Genomic DNA, 22,373 nt, shown 5'->3' with positions numbered 1-22,373 from the left:
TGAATTTCCTTGTTATGAAGTTTTGTGATTCGATTGATTATTTATTTGAGTTCGTTATTATTTTCAGATTTGAATCTTCGACGGACTCGAAAGGTAAAAGATGACTTTGAATTGAATGGGGTTGAATACTCGAGTTCGATTGATTCTCGAGCCCCGAAAATCACATACTACATGTTTATTTGCTTGTGTGAACTTGTTTGAGTATCTTGTTACACTTGCATTCATATTGAGCCGATTATTCAATTCGTTTGAATTTAGATGATTTAGAGAGCTATATTGAAGTGGGCTTAGATTTCGAGTTTTTCTAAGTACCAGAATACTTCTTATAGTTGCTCTGAAGTCTAGGGGTTGAGTTTAGCGACATCCACCCCGAATGGGTGTGTCGGTGAGTTTTTGTGAATACTTATCCCCGAGATCCCAACCAAGTATCGATTGACATTTCGATTATCTGATTTGATAGTCCCGAGTTTTAAAGTCATGCATACATCCCTTTTCTTTGAAGTTGTTGATGTTTGTGGATTTTGATACGAGGTGTTTATTTGATATTGCATCCCTGTCTCTTTTACTTAGAAATTATATTTTTAACCTGGTTATTCCGGCTGTTGTCTTTGTTTTGTATGTGTAACTTGGCAACAGGAGGATCAGGAGCTGGACTGAGTCATCTTGGTTAGCTTGGGGTGAGATGGATAGAAGTGAGACTCCGCGTCGTAGGGTTGAGTCTTTTGAACTTGTATTAGTTTTGTTGAGTCATTGGAACTCTGATTTTAGAACTCGACTTGTTTTGTATTGCGGGAAGGATTTAGAACTTGTGGTATGTTCTGATTTCGTGTTGTATTGTATGTTGGAGCTTGGATTTGATTTGATTTGATTCGTGTTTGGCTTGATTTTCTCCAGGTTCCCCTGTTTTCTGTCCATTTGGCCTGCGCGCGGGCGAGGCTTGTCCTCGCGCGCGCGCGAGCTGCCTGGAGTGGCTCGCGTATTTTTGCCCACGCACGCGCGAGCCCCTTCCTCGCGCGGGCGCGAGCTTCCCTCGAGGCCACTGGCCCTTTCTCCTGCGCACGCGCGAGGCGATAGCTCGCGCGGGCGCGAGGCATGCCTTTTAAAAAAAAAAAAAAAATTCTGATTTGTTCCCACGACTTACCGTGTTCGATTATGTTTAATTATTTCGAGTTTAGAATCGGGGTCTCACATGTCGTCTCCCTTGTGGCTGATAGGAAGAATGAGAAAAAAAAAAAGAGTATTAAGAACACAAAACGAGAGAAAGGAATTGAGATTGGGAATGGCGATTTGGAGAAGAAAGGAAAGGAAAGAGAAGGAAAGATAGGGTAAAATTAGAAGAGAGGATAAGAAAGGAAGGAAAGAAATCGATTCAGAAGAGAGAATAAGAAAAGAAGGAAAGAAAGAAAGAAATCGATGTTTAGATTCAGACGGGGCGGCGTGCATAGACTTACGCGGGCGCGCATAGAACACTGCTCATGTAATATATATCTGGGAAAGATGAAGCGCGGGCGCGCCAGAGAGACAGGCGGGCGCGCATAGAGATCTGGAAATTCATATTATGCAGATTTTTTCACACGCGGGCTCGCTAGAGTGACAGGCGGGCGTGCATAGAGCTCTGGACAATTGATTTGATTTTTGTATTTTTGAACGCGCGGGCGCGACTAAGGAAAGGCGGGCGCGCATAATATGCTGGAAATTTGTTCCTGAGAAAAAAAATAAAGAGTCAAAGAGCGAAAAAACAAAATTAAACGCAAAAAAACGCAAAATAGAAATTAAAAACAAACAAAAAGAAAATATGGGTTGCCTCCCATTTAGCGCTTGGTTTATAGTCCTCAGCCGGACTTGCACAAGTTTTAGGCCGGGTCTGTGAGTAGAGTACTCAGTACTTCGTACTTCGGTACCAAAATAATGTTTCACCCTTTGTCCTTTCACTTTGAATACCCTTCCATCTCTACATCGAAGCTCAATCACACCGTGCGGATACACCTTCTCCACCGTAAATGGTCTAGACCATCTTGACTTCAATTTTCCTGAAAACAATTTCAGACGGGAGTTAAACAATAATACTTTTTGACCTGGTTCGAATTCTCGAGGTACAATGTTTTTGTCATGCCACTTCTTTGTTTGCTCATTGTATATCTTGGCATTCTCATATGCCTCACTTTGAAACTCATGCAATTCCGTCAACTGTAATTTACGCAACTCCCCAGATGCTTCGAAATCCATATTCAGATTCTTGACAGCCCAAAACGCTTTGTGCTCTTGCTCCAAAGGCAAATGACATGCCTTACCAAACACCAACCTGTAGGGAGACATACCAATCGGTGTTTTAAACGCAGTGCGGTAGGCCCATAACGCGTCATCCAGCTTGATTGCCCAATATTTTCTATTCGTCTTCACCGTCATCTCCAATATTTGCTTGATTTCTCGGTTAGAGATTTCCGCTTGACCATTGGTTTGTGGATGATATTCACACACCACCTTATGCCTGACACCATAGTAAGTGAGCAAGATATTAAAAATTTTATTACAAAAATGCGTACCTTCATCACTGATTATTGCTCGTGGTGTTCCAAACCTTGTAAAAATGTTCTTCTGCAAAAACTTTACTACAACACGGGCATCATTAGTAGAGGTGGCAATTGCTTCCACCCATTTTGACACATAATCGACTGCCAATAAGATATAAGTGTACCCAAAAGAAGGGGAAAAGGGACCCATAAAATCTATACCCCACACATCAAACAATTCCACTTCTAAAATATTTGTGAGGGGTAATTCATGACTTCTAGATATATTCCCCGTTCGTTGACACTTATCACATGATTTCACTAAGGTATAATTATCTCTAAATAACGTAGGCCAATAAAAACCAGATTGTAGTACCTTAGCGGCAGTCCGGGTTGCTCCAAAATGTCCTCCATATGGTGAGGAATGGCATTGTTCCAAAATTTCATTTGCCTCTTGCCCCGCCACACATCTTCGAATCACTTGATCAGCACAACGTTTGAAAATGTAGGGATCATCCCATAGGTAGAACTTAACGTCATGGAAAAACTTCTTCTTCTGATGTCGGTTCAACTCTGGAGGCATAACACCACAAGACAAAATTTGCAAAATCAGCAAACCACGGAATGGAGGAATTTACCTGAAAGATCTGTTCATCCGAAAACAATTCCTTTATGCTCTCCTCCTCCTTAACGTCCTCTAACTCCAATCTTGACAATTGGTCAGCAACTGGATTTTCACTACCCTTATTATCCTTGATCTCAAAATCAAACTCCTGTAACAGTAGAATCCACCTTATCAAGCGTGTCTTGGCATCCTCTTTGGCAAACAAGTAGCGAATCGCTGCATACCAATTAAATATGGAAGAAATTTATCAAAAGCAAAAACTACAGCAAGCATCTCTTTTTCTGTAGTAGTGTAGTTTTGTTGCATGGCATCCATGGTGCGACTGGCATAATATATGGCTCGAAACATCTTATTTCTCCTCTGGTCTAATACAACGCTGACTGCATAGTCACTAGCATCGCACATAAGCTCAAAGGGCTCCTTCCAATCCGGCACAATCATGATGGGTGATGTGATCAACGCTGTCTTGATCTTTTCAAAGGCCTACAAACAAGAATCATCAAATATGAATGTAGAATATTTTTCAAGAAAATTACACAGAGGTTTTGTAATTTTAGAGAAATCCTTGATGAATCGCCGATAAAACCCTGCATGGCCTAAAAAACTTCTTATGCCTTTGATATTCTTTGGAGGTGGAAGCTTCTCAATGGCAACCACTTTGGCTCGATCCACCTCTAACCCATTTGATGACACTTTATGTCCAAGGACAATGCCCTCTTGAACCATAAAGTGACATTTTTCCCAATTTAGCACTAAATTCTTTTCCTGGCACCTCTGCAAAACAAGAGACAGATTATGCAAGCAATGATCAAAAGAGGAACCAAATACTGAAAAGTCATCCATAAAAACTTCCATCACTTCCTCCACCATATCTACAAAAATCGCCATCATACACTGCTAAAAAGTAGCAGGTGCATTACACAGTCCAAGCGGCATCCTCCTGAAAGCAAACGTGCCATAGGGACACGTAAAATTAGTATTCTCCTGATCCTCCGGCGCGATAGCAATTTGATTATAACCTGAATAACCATCTAAGAAGCAGTAATAGCAATAATCAGCAAGTCTATCAAGTATTTGATCAATGAAAGGAAGTGGAAAATGATCCTTACGAGTAGCTTTGTTCAACTTCCTATAATCTATACATACTCGACAGCCTGTTACTGTACATGTGGAGATTAACTCATTATTTGCATTTTTAACCACAGTAATCCCACCCTTCTTAGGCACCACTTGAACAGGAGATACCCAACTACTGTCAGAAATAGCATAAATCACTCCCGCATTCAACAAATTTAAAACCTCTTTCTTAACTACTTCTTTCAGAGCGGGATTCAACTGCCTCTGATGATCAACATAAGGAGTATAAGATTCTTCCATCAAAATTTTATGCATGAAAATTGTTGGACTAATACCCTTAATGTCAGAAATTGACCATCCTAAAGCAGTTTTAAAATTTCTCAGAACTCTCAACAACTTATCTTTTTCTACAGCAGACAAATGAGCAGATATAATAACAGGACAAGTAGAATTTTCACCAAGGAATGCATAACATAAGTGCGCAGGAAATTCTTTAAGATCATGAGTTTCAGTAGATACCTCTGGTGCACTATTTTCCAATGCTTCAGATTCCTTAGGACTTACCATTTTTTCTTTTGGAGCGCTGTCAAGGAATGATTTTTGTTCATGTAACTCCCAATCCTCTTCCTTATCAACCACCTCATCTGCCACCAAACATCTTTTGAGTGGATCAGTATTTTTTGCACATGAAAAAGAATTATGAGAATCAACAATTTCAATACTTTTACATGTACTTACCCTGTTGGTCCCCTCATGGTGTGATAAATATTAAAAATCACAGCTTCACCACCAACTCGGTGTGTGAGCTCTCCCTTGTGGACATCGATCAGTGCGCGTGCAATAGCTAGAAAAGGTCTCCCAAAGATCAATGGAGTTTCTTCATCTTCATCCATGTCTAAAATCATGAAGTCTGCTGGAAATATAAACTTGTCGACCTTCACCAATACATCCTCCACAATACCCCGTGGATATGTGATACTCTGATCAGCCAGCTGTAATCTGATGGTGTTCGCCCTGACTTCTCCAAGATCCAATGTCCTGTATATAGGAAAGGGAATTAAATTTATACTTGCTCCTAAATCACATAAAGCTCGATTTACCTTAGAGCCACCAATAAAATAAGGGATAGTAAAACTCCCTGCATCCTTAAGCTTTTGTGACAACTTTTTCTGCAGGATTGCGCTGCACTCTTCTGTCAGATTCACCACTTCATTGTCTTGCAATCTCCTCTTTTTAGACTTTACACCTTTGATGAACTTGGCATAGTTGGGCATTTGTTCCAAGGCATCTGCAAACGGAATATTTATGTGTATCTTTTTGAAGATGTCTAAAAACATGGAAAATTGATCATCAAGTGCCTTCTTTTTGAAACACTGTGGGTATGGAAGCGGTGGCTTGTACATTGGTTTGGATTCAGATTCATTCTTGGGCTCTTCAACCACGATTTCCTCGACCACCGGTTCTTCAACTTCCTTGGCTTTGCTCTGCTCCTTAGCCTCTAACTTCTTACCACTTCTTAACTCCACCGCTTTGCACTGCTCTTTTGGGTTCACTTCAGTATTGCTGGGAAACTGTCCTTGATTTTGATCCTTCAACGCATGTGCAAGCTGCCCAATCTGTGTTTCCATGGATTTCATCATAGCCCCCAAACTGCACATATGTGTCTCCATGCTATCCATTCGAGTTTCAGTCCTCGACATCCTCTTGTTAGATTCAGTAACAAATGTAGACACAACATCTTCCAAAGATGCTTTACCTTCACCTTGATTTGTATTGAATCTCGGAGGGGGTTTCTGTAGTAGCCCAGTTCCAATTTACAAGAATAATTGGTTAATTATATTTTTTTAGCAAGAGCACAAGTTAAGATCAAGAACACATGACATGAGCATCTCGGGTCGGTCATGAGTAGCTCGGGTCGGTCATGAGTAGCTCGGGTCGGTCATGGTTGTTCAACAATAGCTCGGGCATTGAGCAAGAGCTTGGGAATTGAGCTAGAGCTCGGGTTGGAGCTAGGGCTTGGGAATGTGTTTGTTCTTGGCTCGGGTCGGGGCTTAGGGTGCTCAAGAAAGTGATGTTCAAGGCCAGGGTAGTGTTTGGTCATAGGAAGAACACATGGTATTCAGGTCGGGAATGGACACGTGGCTGGAGCTAAAACACGATTAGTGTCCTGCTAGGTGTCATGCACTCGATTGACACCTGTCCCAGCTCATCCTCTATAAATAGGAGTTGAGAGTTTGGTCATTTGTACACCATTCCATCTCACTTCTTAGTTCTACTCGGATCAAAGAGTAGCTCGGGAGCTCGGGAAAGAGCAGCTCGGGAGCTCGGGAATGAGTAGCTCGGGAGTTCGGGAAGGAGTAGCTCGGGACTTGACCAGGAGCAGTTCAGGTCGGGCTTGAAGGGAGAGGTCAGGTCGGGTCAGTCTTGAGACCAGGTCGGGTCGGGACTTGGACCTAAGGCAGCTAGGGGTTGTCTTCTTCCAGCTTAGTTCAGACTTCGGTGTTAGGTACTATAGTACTGTTCGAGATATCCTGACTGAGTATGCATATATTATGTGACTGCATGATTTATATGTCATTGATTTATGTTGCATTCATCTGCATATTGAGCTATCTCCTTCGAGATTTATATTAGTAGGGTTGTACCCTATCCTGTTAGTGGATGGACTTCCATCGATTTGGATCCGGCATATCCACTGGTATATTGGTATGGGAGCCACCTCCGGCAGTTACGACACAGCGTGCTACATACCAGGGCCCGGTCTGTCTCTGTTATCTGATCTTTGACCTCGAGTTATAGGGAGTTCACTTTTCATGCATGTATAATCATACTCTCGTACTGAGCATTTTATGCTCACGTCTCGTACTTTGTATTTCTGGACACCCTATTCCATGGGGCATGTTTGCGATTGGACAAGGCGGGTGGTTCCAGGAGGTGCTAGGCATCGGTTGGTCAGCTGGAGCTTCGCTTAGATTTTTATTTATGTTGTTATCGGATTGATACAGCTTTTTGATATGGTTGTATAATCTATTTGGATTTTTATAGATTCCTTGCCTTGGGATTGTAGTATTTGTAATGTTTCCGCAGTTTATTCTAATATCTGTTTAATTAAGTTAATTGCATGCCTAAGTTCGGTTTAGTAGGTGATCCGGGTAAGGGTCTCTACATTTATGGTATCCGAGCATGCATAGTTTTCTTGGGATTTAGATTCTGCATAAGATAACCATGAGGTAATTTGTGTAGATGGCAGATCGTGACGATCAGAGCAGCCATGGCAGTGTAGGTGAACGCTGGGGAGACGATGACCGAGAGCATCGTCGTGAGCGCCATCATCGTCGCCATGATGATCAGCTTTTAGCATACGCCGATTTCTTCCTATGGGTCCTAAGCCCTTGGTTGGAGGTGAGTCTCCGGAGGATGCAATGAACTAGTTAGACCACATGGAGACGACTTTTCAGACGTTCTGTTGCACTGAGGAGCAAAAGATGGAAACGCTGGGATATCTTCTGGAAGGGCGAGCCTGAAAGTGGTGGAGGTTCACTTCTGCACCGTTTGTCACAGGGAGAGGGGTTGTTACTTGGGCTGAGTTCCACACAGCTTTTCAGAAGCTGTATTTTCCTCCTGCACTCCGCCAGGCGAAGGCAGGTGAATTACTGAGTCTGCGACAGGGTGTCATGTCTATTGACGAGTACCAGCAGAAGTTCTTTGATCTTCTATCCTATTGCCCCGAGATTGCTGACAGCTCGGAGATGAAGTATAACATGTTCCTTCAGGGTCTCAACCCTGAGATTCATGACCATGTGGCGGTTGGAGATGACATGTCCTACGAGGGTTTGGTGAGCCGTTGTCATCAGGCAGAGGACAGCATTCGGAGGAACCAGTCTTTCTCTCAGTCCAGGCCTGCTAGTTCTTTGGGTCCCCGTGCTCAGTCTTTCAAGAAGTCTGGATCTACTTCTTCTTCCTCTGGTTCCGCTGGTGTTATCCGTTTTGGGAAGAAGGAGAAGTGTAATCATTGTGGGAAGAACCATCCATCAGACAAGTGCCGTAGAGCTTCTGGAGCCTGTTTCCATTGTGGAGAGGTGGGTCATCTCCGGAGAGATTTTCCACTATCTGGGGGAGGCGGTTCTGGTTCTGGATCAGGTTCTCAGGCCACCGTTCAGCAGAGGTCGCAGGGACAGCCTGCTGGGAGTTCTCACTTGAGGCCGCGGGCTTCTGGCCAGGTGTTTGCCTTGAGGCACGACCAGGCCGTGGAGGAGAATGAGAAGGTCATTGCAGGTACATTTCTGTTATATAGTTTACCTGCTCTTGTACTAATTGACACTGGTGCATCTCATTCCTTCATTTCTGCATGTTTTGTTAAGAGGCATAAGTTACCTTACATTGCACTAGACGTAGTACTTTCTGTTTCTACTCCGACGGGTCAGTCTGCTCTGGCCAAGTGTCTAGTGATGGGTTGCCCTTTAGAATTCGAGGGTAACATTCTGATTGCGAATCTCATGGTTCTTGCGATGGACGACTTTGATTGCATTCGGGGAATAGATGTGAGACCCCGATTCTAATCATCTAATCAAGAGTTAGTCCTATCGATAATCAATCAAAGGCCAAAAGATAAGACATTAAATAAATAACAAAAAAAAATTTATTTTTCTGATGAACAGTGCTGCACTCGATCCTATAAAAGTCCAGGATCGAGCGCACCATATTTTTAAACTCTCTGCCGAGAAAATAATATGTGCCGCGCTCGATCTGGCAAAAAGCCACGATTGAGCGCACCATTTTGTGCAAGTCTCTGCCTCAATAAAAAAGGGGCCGCGCTCGATCCCACGAACTCGTGCGATCGAGCGCATGGTCTGCCCAGAAAATCTGAAAATTCAGAACATGCACTTCTATTCCAATCATCAATTCAACTCAATCTAGATGATCATAATTCATAAACAACAACATGCAACCATGCTTAAACATCATTCAACATACATGGTAGTTCTAGAGTTATACATTTCTTCGTCGAAGAGAACATGCATCGGTTCTAGGTTCGACACAAATACAACCTAAAACAAAAGACTAGATTGACATGCTCTTCCGTTCTAAACCAAAGTCTCACTTCTAATCTTCGATCTCAATCTATCCTTGTCGTATCTGACTCGGTCCTGCTCCACCTGTTGCCATGCACACATACAAAAACAAGACAACAGCCGGATAATCCGGTGAGAATACAATTCCCAGTAAAAGAGACAACATGCTATATCAAAATAAACATATCAAACATGATATGCATCAATTTACCTCGTATATCAACTTCAGATATAATTCAAGTAATTCATTCAAGTACTGAATTAAAATGATATGCATGTCTGTAAAACTTCTGGATTATCAGACTTAGATAATCAAATGGAATTATTCTTTCTTTCTTTCTTCGGTTTGGGATCCCAAGGTTAAAATATCCAACAATCACACCGACTACCCTCTCGAGGTGGACGAGGCATATTTTAATCCTCTAGACTCCGGAGCATTATAGAGAGTTATTTCCGCACATGTAGTAATTTGTGTAGTAACCCAGATTCCATTTTAAGATAATAATATGTTAAACATGATTAAGGGTTGGTAATTAATCAATTTCGGAGTGTTATTGGAATTCGGAAGAGAATATGGGCTTTTGACTTTGGGCCGGATCGGAAGCTCCGAACCCTGATCGGAAGTTCCGATCCTAGCCACTTCGGAAGCTCATCAAAAGCACCGAGATCGGAATCTCCGATCTTGGAACAGAAGTTCCGATCTCCGGCTGCCAGTTTTGCCGATGACTCAGCCACGAGTTTTGACAAGTGTTGATCAAGGGTGAGATCGGAAGCTCCGATCATCGGATCGGAAGTTCCGATCCTAGCGTGTCTTGCATGCACGCAAAGAGCTGGATCGGAAGCTCCGATCCTGGCCGGGAATTTCGCCTATAAATAGGGCTCGTTCGATTTCATTTTGAAATACGAATTCCCAAGTTTCTTTCTTCTGTTATATAGTGTGAGATATACACCTGAGGGCCTATCGGTTATAATAGAGGTTCTGGAATAACCAAGGTATGGTTATAGTCATCCGGGACTAGCGACTTCAAAGGGCTAACTACGGACGAAGGTATGTTCCAGGCATCTGTTTAAGTTTTGGGAGTACTTATTAGCTTAGTTAAGGCTTATAGAATTTATGTAGTGATTCAGTGAACTTTTGAATATAGGCTTGGAACCTAGGATCCTACTTTACTTGAACTAGCCTAGAGGTACGTACACATTGACTGGGATTGCCAGCGAGTATACATGTTTATATGTTGCATTTATTTGGCATTATTATATGGCATGATGTATGATTTATCGCTTTCTATACTCATATGTCATGTACATATACACGTTGAGCCTATACCTTGATATACCTGATTATAGAGCCGCTCAGCTCTATACTCGATAGTCTGTCACTGAGAGTACCGCGACGGCAGGGGAATTTTATGTCTGTCTACTCTGGTGTACTAGACGAGTGTGGTTGCACCAAGAGGTTGATCCGTGCGGTGGCAGCACTCATGTGGCGCCGGTTCTGAGCATGACTTTTCAGATGACCCTGTACCAGTCATCATTTCTTGCATTATATACATATGTTTACTCATGTCTATGTACTGGGAGTTAGCGCTCACGTCCTAGTTGTTATCTTGGACACCCTATTACATGGGGCAGGTCGCAGGATGGACGGAGCTGGTAGTTCAAGGCAGGACTAGGGAGCAGGAGCCTTGAGGATTTTATTATACAGCAGGATCTGATATAGCTGTATAATGTTTACTGTTTAAGATTTCGATTTGGTTGTATCACTACAGATTTAAGCCTGGATTATGTTACTAAGCTGATATGTAAATTATGTTTTTGTTTCCGCATATTTTACTATGTTAAGTTATTTTGCTGTATTAAGTTTAATGCATGCTATTAGTTGCCAGTTAGTAGGTGATTCCATGTAGGGTCACTACATTTTTTATATCAGAGCATGCTTAGATTTTGGGATTAGTACTTGGGATTTAGTTTAGTCTTGAGTAATTCTTGCGCATTTTGGATTTTAATGTGCAATTCTTTTCAGGATATGGCTGACGAGAGTCATGGTAGTGTTGGCCAGGGAGGTGGTTATCATCATCGTCATCACCGCCATCATGATGATCAACATCGTCCTCATGAGGGTAGACGTCGCTACTCTATCAATAAGTTCATGCAAGTAGGACCAAAACCCTTGGTGGGAGGCGAGAATCCTGAACAAGCTAGAAGCTGGATGTCTAAACTCGAGAGTACTTTTTGTGCTTTCGATTGTACTAAGGATCAGAAACTGGAAGTTCTAGAATTTGTTCTAGAGGATCGAGCACGTTTTTGGTGGTATGCCAAAGCTTCTCAGGCATGTACTGAGAGAGGACAGGTGACTTGGGGGGATTTCTGTCGGGAGTTTCAGAAATTGTATTTTCCTCCGGCTGTTCGCCAAGCATGATCTATGGAGTTGCTTACTTTGAGGCAAGGATCAATGACTATTGATCAATATCAGCAACTATTTCTTGATCTGCTACCTTTCAGTCCTCATATCAATGAGAGTGATGCATCGAAGTATGATATCTTTCTACAAGGTTTGAACCAAGATATCTACTCACAGGTTGTTGTCTGTGATGACCCGGTATCTTTTGAGACTTTGGTGAACCGTTTCCGTCTTGTGGAGACTAGCAACAGGCGGGCACAGTTGATGATGCCAGCACAGCCTAGTGGATCTTTTGAGCCTCGAGCTCAATCTGTTGTGCAATCTGTACCTATGTCTTCTTCTACTCTTAGTACTTCACCTGGTTCTCGTGGTTCACGAGGTACATTCCGTTTTGGAAAGAAGAAGAAGAAAGAGGAATTCTATAGCCATTGTGGAGGAAAGCATCCTGCAGCTTCATGTCGGAGAGCTACTGGTGCTTGTTATATTTGCGGTCAGCAGGGACATCTGCGGAGAGATTGTCCTCAGCGCATGGGTTCTACTAGTGGATCGGGATCACAGGTTGGATTTCAGGCTTCTACTTTTCCACGTCAGCAGCTAGCACCACAGAGTTCTTCTGGTTATCGTCCACAGACTCAAGGACAGGTGTTTGCTCTGTCTCAGGAGCAGGCTACAGAGGGAAGCGATCGCATGTTGGCAGGTACCTTTCTGTTATGTGGTATTCCTGCACTTGTATTAATTGATACTGAAGCATGGCATTCCTTTATTTCTAGTCGCTTTGTTAAGAGACATAGATTACCTTATGTATCATTAGATATGGATTTAGTTGTATCTACTCCGTTGGAGCAGGAGATAGTAATTAAGCGTCTAGTGATGAGTTGCCTTCTGGAGTTTGAGGGTAATGTGTTAATAGCTAATTTGATGATATTAGCGATGGCAGATTTTGAATGTATCTTGGGAATAGATATGCTGACTTTGTATCACGCTACTGTGGATTGTTATCAGCGTCTGGTACAGTTTCATCCGGATGAGGGTGATAGCTGGTATTTTTATGGTGAGGGTGCGCGACCTCCGATGCCACTTGTTTCAGCTCTGAAGGCATGTCATGTCTTGGAGTCAGGTAGGGATGGCTACCTCATCTATGCAGTTGATATGTCCACAAGTAGTACGGGTATTGATCAGTTACCGGTTTTCAGCGAGTTTCCTGACGTATTCCCTGATGAGATTCCTGGTTTTCCTCCGGTGCGAGAGGTTGAATTTGGTATTGATTTAGTACCAGGAACTACGCCTATATCCCGAGCACCTTATCGTCTGGCACCGTCAGAGATGAGGGAATTGAAACAGCAGTTACAGGATCTGCTTGATAAGGGATATATTCGCCCGAGTGTTTTTTCGTGGGGAGCACCTGTGTTATTTGTCAAGAAAAAGGATTGATCGATGCGATGGTGTATTGATTACAGGCAGTTGAATCGTGTCACCATCAAGAATAAGTATCCTTTGCCATGGATTGATGATCTGTTCGATCAATTACAGGGTACTTCTGTTTACTCGAAGATAGATCTGAGATCTGGATACCATCAGATGTGGGTACGAGACTCAGATATATCTACAACTGCTTTCAGGACCAGATACGGGCATTATGAATTTCTGGTGATGCCATTTGGTTTGACGAATGCACCGGCAGTCTTCATGAATCTGATGAATCAGATATTTCGAGAGTATCTGGATAGATTTGTCATCGTCTTCATTGATGATATTCTTGTTTATTCTCATGACAAGGATGAGCATGCACAACATCTAAGGATTATTTTACAGACGTTACGAGATAAGAAGTTGTATGCGAAATTGAGCAAGTGTGAATTCTGGCTTGATCAGGTAGTGTTTCTCGGTCATGTGATTTCTAGTGAAGGAATATCTGTTGATCCATGTAAGATAGAGGCAGTGCTGAACTGGTCTCAACCGACGACGGTTGCTGAGATTCGTAGTTTCTTGGGTCTAGCTGGATATTACCGTCGGTTCATCGAGAATTTTTCACAGTTGTCCAGGCCTTTGACTAAGCTTACTCGGAAAGATGTTGCCTTCATATGGTCCTCGGATTGTGAGGAGTCATTTCACGATCTGCGTGGACGTCTTACTACTGCACCTGTGCTAGCTCTACCTTCTGGATCAGGAGGTTATGTTGTTTATACTGGTGCCTCTAGTCAGGGGTTAGGATGTGTTCTGACACAACATGGACATGTTATTGCCTATGCTTCTCGACAGTTGAAGATGCATGAGACTAACTATCCAGTGCATGATCTCTAGTTATCCGCCATTGTATTTGCGCTCAATATTTGGAGACATTATCTTTTTGGTGAGAAATTTGAGATATTCACGGATCACAAGAGTCTGAAATATTTATTCACTCAGGCGGAGTTGAATATGCGACAGATACGTTGGATGGATCTTCTGAAGGATTATGATTGTGAAATCAAATATCATCCAGGTTCTGTTAATCTTACTGCTGATGCCTTGAGTCGGCAGGTGAGACTTTCTGCACTTCAGACTAGTGAAGTATCTCATATGATTCAAGAGTGCTATTCATTGAGTTTTACGCTCAAGCACAAGAAAGGGAGAAATGGGATTCGTTTGTATACTATTTTATCTGAGCCAGCATTGTATTCTCGGATCAGATATGCTCAGATATCTGATGATAAGACTCAGCGTTTGGCACGTCTAGCCAATGGAGTTAATACATTTGGATTCCATTTTCAGGCAGATGGTTTATTGTGCTTATCTAATCGAGTGGTTGTACCTAATGATGCAGATCTCAGGAATAATATTCTTTCTCAAGCTCACAGGATTCGATTATCAGTTCATCCTGAAAGCATGAAAATGTATAAGGACTTGGGAACTAGATTCTGGTGGAAAGGGATGAAGAGAAGTATGTATCAATTTGTTTCGAGATGTTTGGTTTGTCAACAGGTCAAGGCTGAACACCGACGACCAGATGGATTACTGCAGAATCTTGAGATTCCCGAATGGAAGTGGGAGCACGTGACTATGGACTTTGTTACCCACTTGCCTATGACTTCGCATCAGTGTGATGCTATCTGGGTCGTTGTTGACCGTTTGATGACATCAGCACACTTTATTCCTTATAACCGGGAGTATTCTTATGATCGCATGACACGTTTATACATTCAGGAGATAGTGAGATTACATGGGATTCCAGTGAGCATAGTCAGTGATAGAGACCCGCGATTTACCTCACGTTTTTGGGGTAGTTTTCAGGAGGCATTGAGTACCACTCCGAGTTTGAGCACTGCATATCATCCGGAGACTGACGGGCAGTCAGAGCGGACGATTCGTACGCTGGAGGATATGCTATGTTCTTCTGTCATGGATTTTGGCTTATCTTGGCAGGATCAGTTACCTTTGATTGAATTTGACTACAATAACAGTTATCATCGTAGTATTGATATGGCACCTTTCGAGGCATTGTACGGTCGACGGTGTCGTACTCCGTTATTTTGGGATGAAGTCGGGGAACGACAAGTCGAGGGTCCTGAATTGGTGCAGCAGATTGTAGACAAGGTAGATTTGATCAAGCATAGGATCAAAGTTGCTCAAGATAGACAAGCCAATTATGCTAATATTCGCCGCAGGCCACTACAGTTCGAGCCTGGTGAATATGTGTTTCTCCGAGTATCACCTTTCAGGAAGGTGATGAGATTCGGTGTGAAAGGCAAGTTGTCTCTTCGTTTCATTGGGCCTTTCCAGATACTGGAGAAGATTGGAGATGTTGCATATCGTTTTCCTTTACCGCCAAATCTTTTCAGTATACATAATGTTTTTCATGTGTTGTTGCTTCGACAGTATATAGCTGATGAATCTCATGTGATTCAGTCTACTGATATTCAGCTAGAGCCACATCTGTCTTTTGTTGAACGACCAATCCGTATCCTAGACAGGAAGGAGAAAGTTCTTCGGAACAAGACTATACCACTTGTGATGGTACAGTGGCAGTGCCGAGGCATTGAAGAAGCAACTTGGGAAACTGAAAGTCGTATGCAAGCGGAATATCCTGAGTTGTTTGCTTCGTACTTTTAATTTACCATGTAAGTTTTAATTACAGTTGTTGTAATAAAACATGGTTTGATGTTTCATATTGTTATCTTGATTTGTCTTTAGATGTTATTTCGCGGAGGAAATATCTAAAGGTGGGGAGAATGTAGTAACCCAGATTCCATTTTAAGATAATAATATGTTAAACATGATTAAGGGTAGGTAATTAATCAATTTTGGAGTGTTATTGGACTTCGGAAGAGAATATGGGCTTTTGACTTTGGGCCGGATCGGAAGCTCCGAACCCAGATCGGAAGTTCCAATCCTAGCCACTTCGGAAGCTCATCGGAAGCACCGAGATCGAAAGCTCCGATCTTGGAACGGAAGTTCCAATCTCCGGCTGCCAGCTTTGCCGATGACTTAGCCGCGAGTTTTGACAAGTGTTGATCAAGGGTGAGATCGGAAGCTCCGATCGTCGGATCGGAAGTTCCGATCCTGGCGTGTCTTGCATGCACGCAAAGAGCTGGATCGGAAGCTCCGATCCTGGAATCGGAAGTTCCGATCATGGCCGGGAATTTTGCCTATAAATAGGGCTCGTTCGATTTCATTTTGAAATACGAATTCCCGAGTTTCTTTCTTCATTTATATAGTGTGAGATATACACTTGAGGGCCTATCAGTTATAATAGAGGTTCTGGAATAACCAAGGTGTGGTTATAGTCATCCGGGACTAGCGACTTAAAAGGGCTAACTACGGACGAAGGTATAGTCCAGGCATCTGTTTAAGTTTTGGAAGTACTTATTAGCTTAGTTAAGGCTTATATAATTTATGTAGTGATACAGTGAACTTTTGAATATAGGCTTGGAACCTAGGATCCTACTTTACTTGAACTAGCCTAGAGGTACGTACACATTGACTGAGATTTCCAGCGAGTATACATGTTTATATGTTGCATTTATTTGGCATTATTATATGGCATGATGTATGATTTATCGCTTTCTATACTCATATGTCATGTGCATATACACGTTGAGCCTATACCTTGATATACCTGATTATAGAGCCGCTCAGCTCTATACTCGATAGTCTATCACTGAGAGTACCGCGACGGCGGGGGCATTTTATGTCTGTCTACTCTGGTGTACTAGACGAGTGTGGTTGCACCCAGAGGTTGATCCGTGCGGTGGCAGCACTCATGTGGCGCCGGTTCTGAGCATGACTTTTCAGATGACCCTGTACCAGTCATCATGTTGCATGCATTATATACATATGTTTAATCATGTCTATGTACTAGGCGTTAGCGCTCACGTCCTAGTTGTTATCTTGGACACCCTATTCCATTGGGCAGGTCGTAGGATGGACGGAGCTGGTAGTTCAAGGCAGGACTAGGGAGCAGGAGCCTTGATGATTTTATTATACAGCAGGATCTGATATAGCTGTATAATGTTTACTGTTTAAGATTTTGATTTGGTTGTATCACTACAGATTTAAGCCTGGATTATGTTACTAAGCTGATATGTTAATTATGGTTTTGTTTCCGCATATTTTACTCTGTTAAGTTATTTTGCTGTAAGTTTAATGCATGCTATTAGTTGCCAGTTAGTAGGTGATTCCATGCAAGGTCACTACAATTCGCCTACAAGGCCACTCAACTATAATCACCAGATCGTCTAATTCAAAACGAATAATCATTCGGCTCAATACGAATGCATATGTCATCTCATGCATTCAATCATAAATTTAATAAACAATTCAAATAAGCATTCAATCATGATTTCAACTAAGCATTCAATCATGATTTCAAATAATCATTCAATCATGCAAGTATGTGATTTCTTTGGAATACTCGAATCCAGTCTAATTCGAGTTAAACGTTCCATTCAAGTCTAAGTCGTCTTTTACCTTATTCGATTCGAAGGTATTCAATCTGAAATCAAATAGCAAGGATAAAAGTCAATATCCCATCAAACTCATTCAAAACTCAATCGACTTCTTCAATCGATAAAAAGAAAATCGATACTGTACCGACTTCAATCTTCCAAACTGACCAAAGCTGTTATCTCACAACTCTGCTGACTTCAATTCAATCTATCAGAAGAAGTCATAAGGATCAATATCGACATCAAAAGCTCAATCAAACTCGATACGATCAAAACATCGAAACGATATCCAAAACTCAAACTGACGGCATAACGGCTATAAAATGATCAAACTGGAAATGCAGACAACAATTCAACAATCCAATATACTCATAATCATCTCAATATCATCAAAACAATTCAAATCCTTCAAATCTAAAAGCTCCATTTTCGAAATTTCAGAACAAAAATCATATCAATTCCAATCGTCGTTATTTCTTCGAACCCCCTTAGATATACTATCACAGCTATCTCATAATCATCCTCTCCGAATATAAATCAATTCTAAAGACATCCAAAAATTCAAAATTCTCAGAATTAAGATATACTTCCAAACGGAGCACTCGTCGCTGTGATCGTAGATATCCAGTCAGAAATCAATTCTATCGGACGGATCGATCAAAAATGGAAATCCCAAAGCTTGGAATTGAAATGGGGCGATTTCCATGGTGGGAGGCGAGGAGGATGATGATGATGGAGTGAAATAGAAAGTCAAAAGGGGCTTAAATATCTATTAAATCCCAAAATTTTGTTTGTCCCTGAAAATTCCAAAAATTGCATTCTAGTCCCTGATCATAATCGAATCGGCCCTCGACTTCTAAAATCTCTGATTATCTCAAATAAAGTAAATTAAGATAATTTTGGGGCGTTACAATTCTCCCCCTCTAAGAATCGATTTCGCCCTCGAAATCAAACATGTATCTATCACAAGGTCGAGGCTTGAATCAAGGACTGCAATAAGAATTTACATCTCGGAACTAAGTCCAGAATCTGCATCCAATCTAACTCTGAATCGTTCATCTCAATCAATTCGGTATCTCAAAAAAATAGAGAAATTCAGAAACTCTAGTCGATTAATTCATCAACACTCCGTCCGTCTATCAAAATTCATCTAATCCTCGTCAGAAAACCCTTCTAATTTCAGTCACAATTCGAATCATCTTTCGTTCTAACTCATGTGACACAGAAAGTTCATCTCGAAAATGAAAGAGATCTTCATCTATCCACGTACAACTTCTAGAAAGTGCTTTCAATAATCATCTGATCGTTATCGTTGTACGAAGTTTCCACAAAAAAATCAAGAATTCTGCCAACTAGTGCTAAGTCGAGCACTACAACTCATGGCAATTCCTCTAAAGTTTGATTCAACTGATCTGGATGTACGTCGTTCTGAGGGTATCAAATCGAAAATAGTTGAATCAACAATAAAAAGTCTCTTCTAAGTCTATGCCGAAAGAACAATTACATCAAGGATTTCTGTCTAGACTGAAAGACTTCGGCAATTCATGACATCTGAAAACCTCTGACCAGATATCAATCCTCTTTTCTTCATCAAAAATCATTCTGTACAGAAAACTGTAACGTATTCTATCAATCAATCAATCAAAATCATACACTAGATGAAATAAGAATAATTCCAAAATCTCAATAAGAAGAAATCTCAGTACTGAAAGATCATCAGCATTGAAAATCAGAATACACAAGAGCGGATAATAAGAAATTCCATCATCAGATAATAAGATAAAAGAAATTCATTCGGTCCAATCAGAATGCAAACATTGAATTTAGCAAACAACTGATCGGCGTACAATTCTGAAAATATTGTCGAAAGCTCTGTACGATCAGTACAATTCTCATAACCAGAAAACAAGAAATTCATCAATAATAATTCCTAATTTCAACTAATACTTCTGAGAGATTCGGTCAACAGAAAATTCTTCAACAATACAGGAGTATTCATCAAATCAAACGGCCTGCCAAAAGTTCAAAACGGCCATACCTCAATTCGGAAACGATTCTGAGAAAGTTCTCTTCACGAACTTCCTGAAAATAAAATTTGGATCCCCATTCAGTGTCGAACTCGTTCTGACAATCAGGACTAATCTAGAATTTCATTCCGAACAACTTCAGTCGTTCAATAACCACTGGCACATCAACCAGTTCAGGTTACAATCCAATACATCAACTGTAAAGCTTCGAGAGTTCGTTCATAATATTCTGTAACAACAGTCATTCAACAGAATAAATCAAGAATTCTTAGAATCGAGAATTCTTAATGGGGGATTCCATCACTCGTTCAACGATACTCAGATGACATCTCATCTCGGACTCACAAAGTAGCCTTGCCACGAAAATCATCAGAATGTGATCCCAATTCCCTTCTGAATCAGAATAGACTGTACAACCGAAATTCGGATTGCTCTCTCTCTGACTACTGACAGTTCAAAACATCAGAAGCCATACTTCGAACTTCATACTTCATCATCCTCTATTCGATCTGATTCCTCAATTCATCAAACATCTTCCGATCATCTGGAAGAACTCTGAATAAACTTAAAAGTGTCAATCTCCTAATACTCTGTCTCAAACCGAAACATCTGGCACAACAAAAGTTATTCGCTAATAAGGCATCAATATAAACCTGAAACTCAGATTATACACAGATCTGATCTATCTTCACCGGATTCTGAAAGGTCGAATCAGATTCCAAAGCATTCTCAATCTTCTCAATCAACTCTGGTTCGAAGTTTAATGAAGGAGTCAAGATAAAAGTTCTATCTATTCCAGACTCTATCAGAAGTGCACCAATCATCTCTCAAAGAGGACAACTGAAGTAGATAAAATAAGATCAGATCATTCAGCTTAAAATCTTAGCTGTTACAATCAGTTCTCTGGATAACAATAGAATTCGCAGTCAGATTAATCGTCCTCTATAACTCTCTTTCCCAACTCAAAATCAGTTCGAACTGCGAAAATCAAAACTTCTATCTTCCAAGATCAGAACAGATTACTAAAATCTTCCAAGCAAATAAAAAGATGCTAGATCTTCCAAGCAAGAAGATCTCTGTGAGACTCAAATCGGAAACTAAAATTGCATCTCGAGCGTCTTCAACTTCTTCGATTCTCAAGATAACAAGGAGTTCTTCTGAACAAGAATATGTCTCAACTCTCAATAAGAAGGAGTGCAAAGCACCGAAAGGTCATCAATACCGAAGAAGTCAATAATACTGAGATGCTGATCAATCTCTCCTTCAATTCAATAAAAACTGGTCTCAAAGATACAGACTAAACAGAAGAACATAATCTGCTGAGTAATCGTCTTCTCAACAATAGGAATTCTTCAAAGGATTCGTGATAAAATTCGCTAAATCCAAAAATCTTCAAATTCAGATAAGGACTTCGATTCAGATCAATTCATAACAGCTCTAGTCTTGAGGTATTCAATAAAATTCCATCTTCCTAGATAAAAGATCGAGGAAAATGCAACTCGGTCTTACAAGATTCAGACGTCAAAAGAATAGCATAATTGATCGACATGAAAATATGCGAACAATTCTTAAAGAATCTGAAAGATCAATACGGCTCTTCGAAGGATAAGAGATTCATCGATAAGAATACTCAAGAACTCATCTACAAATCTCTGAAAGATTCAGTTCAAAGGACTCATAAACATTGCAGATGCAATTCCCATTTCAATTTGTACAATTAAAATTCAAATCGGTCGTACCTCATTCCGAATTAGATCTCTGAAACCTCTTTCCTTCAGATTATCAGTCGATGATGTCTGATCTAAAATTAATACTGAACTCATCCTCTCACTTGGAGGAAAATCTAGAATCTCAACTAGAACAACATCAGCAAACTCAACAAATCTGTTGAATCAATCAACACGGCTGATTGAAGACATCATCTGCATACCTCAAACATTCCTCCGCACCTTTCTGTAACAAACGGTAATCGACAAACTACAAGAAGGAATTCTTAATTCAAGAATTCTTACCGGAGGAAAAATCCATCCGTCTATCATCTCGGATCCAAATCTAGAAACAATCTGAAATCAACCTCGGTTGCCCTGTACTCAGTTAATATACTACATCGATAATATAATCAAAAACTGATAACCAAATATAGTACTGTTCAGTACAATCAACTCCCATTGAAACAAAATTCACAATTTCGAACTAAACTCATCGCAACTAATTCAGATACTCAAAAGTAGTGGAAGCATCAATCTCACTTCTCCACAAGAAGAAAAGTTGCATCAATATCTAACAGCAAAAGATTCGAAAGACTAAAATCAAACAGTTACCTGCTTCGTCATCGTCAGGAGCAGTTAGAGTCTGTGAATCCTTGGAAAAAGCAAGTACTAAAGTCTGTCGCAGAAAATCGGATTTAACAAACTCTACGAAACGACCAAACCTTGTTTCTCTAAGGCTTTCTTCTTTGCTATCCACCAACTTTTCGCAATGTCTTGCAGTTGGTAACCAACTAACTGAATCCGTCATTCGTCGGTGTAGTCTAAAGAATCAAACAACTGATCGATCTCTTCTAATCAGCTTTCACACCCAAACTCATTCTCAGAACTCCTCAAAGTTTAAGGGTTAAAAGACTGAAATCTCATCAGTAATTCTCCCATCAGTTCGGAGTGACATCCATTAGTTCAGTCACAGAACAATTTTGTACAATCGGGTTCGCTACTAGTTGAATCCTGTTCAAAACTTGCCG

General features: G+C 41.0%; 1 protein-coding gene across 1 annotated transcript; it reads right to left on the bottom strand.

Moving 5' to 3' along the window:
* Nucleotides 1–1,661: 1,661 nt before the first annotated feature.
* Nucleotides 1,662–22,153, bottom strand: LOC140871072 (uncharacterized). Its single transcript, XM_073273515.1, has 13 exons — nucleotides 21,958–22,153; nucleotides 21,886–21,916; nucleotides 21,376–21,520; nucleotides 5,377–6,005; nucleotides 5,000–5,250; nucleotides 4,777–4,856; nucleotides 4,056–4,154; nucleotides 3,400–3,618; nucleotides 3,097–3,283; nucleotides 2,579–2,672; nucleotides 2,076–2,488; nucleotides 1,894–2,030; nucleotides 1,662–1,703 (listed from the first exon to the last, which is right to left on the bottom strand). The coding sequence occupies exons 1-13, from the start codon at nucleotides 22,151–22,153 to the stop codon at nucleotides 1,662–1,664; spliced, it is 2,523 nt and encodes an 840-aa protein (XP_073129616.1).
* Between the last annotated feature and the right edge of the window lie 220 nt (nucleotides 22,154–22,373).

The sequence above is a fragment of the Henckelia pumila genome, unplaced genomic scaffold (genome assembly GCF_033568475.1).
Source record: "Henckelia pumila isolate YLH828 unplaced genomic scaffold, ASM3356847v2 CTG_38, whole genome shotgun sequence".
NCBI lineage: Eukaryota > Viridiplantae > Streptophyta > Magnoliopsida > Lamiales > Gesneriaceae > Henckelia > Henckelia pumila.
The sequence above is the reverse complement of the archived record's forward strand: the minus strand, read 5'-3'. Positions and strand labels throughout refer to the sequence as shown.

Coding starts and splice junctions, on each gene's coding strand:
- LOC140871072 (XM_073273515.1), bottom strand. CDS start 22,153: ATGACGGATTCAGTTAGTTGGTTACCAACTGCAAGACATTGCGAAAAG. Junction 4,857..4,999: donor GCTCACACACCGAGTTGGTG/GTGAAGCTGTGA, acceptor GTTTGGTGGCAG/ATGAGGTGGTTGATAAGGAA. Junction 3,619..4,055: donor GAGGATGCCGCTTGGACTGT/GTAATGCACCTG, acceptor TCTTGTTTGTAG/GCCTTTGAAAAGATCAAGAC.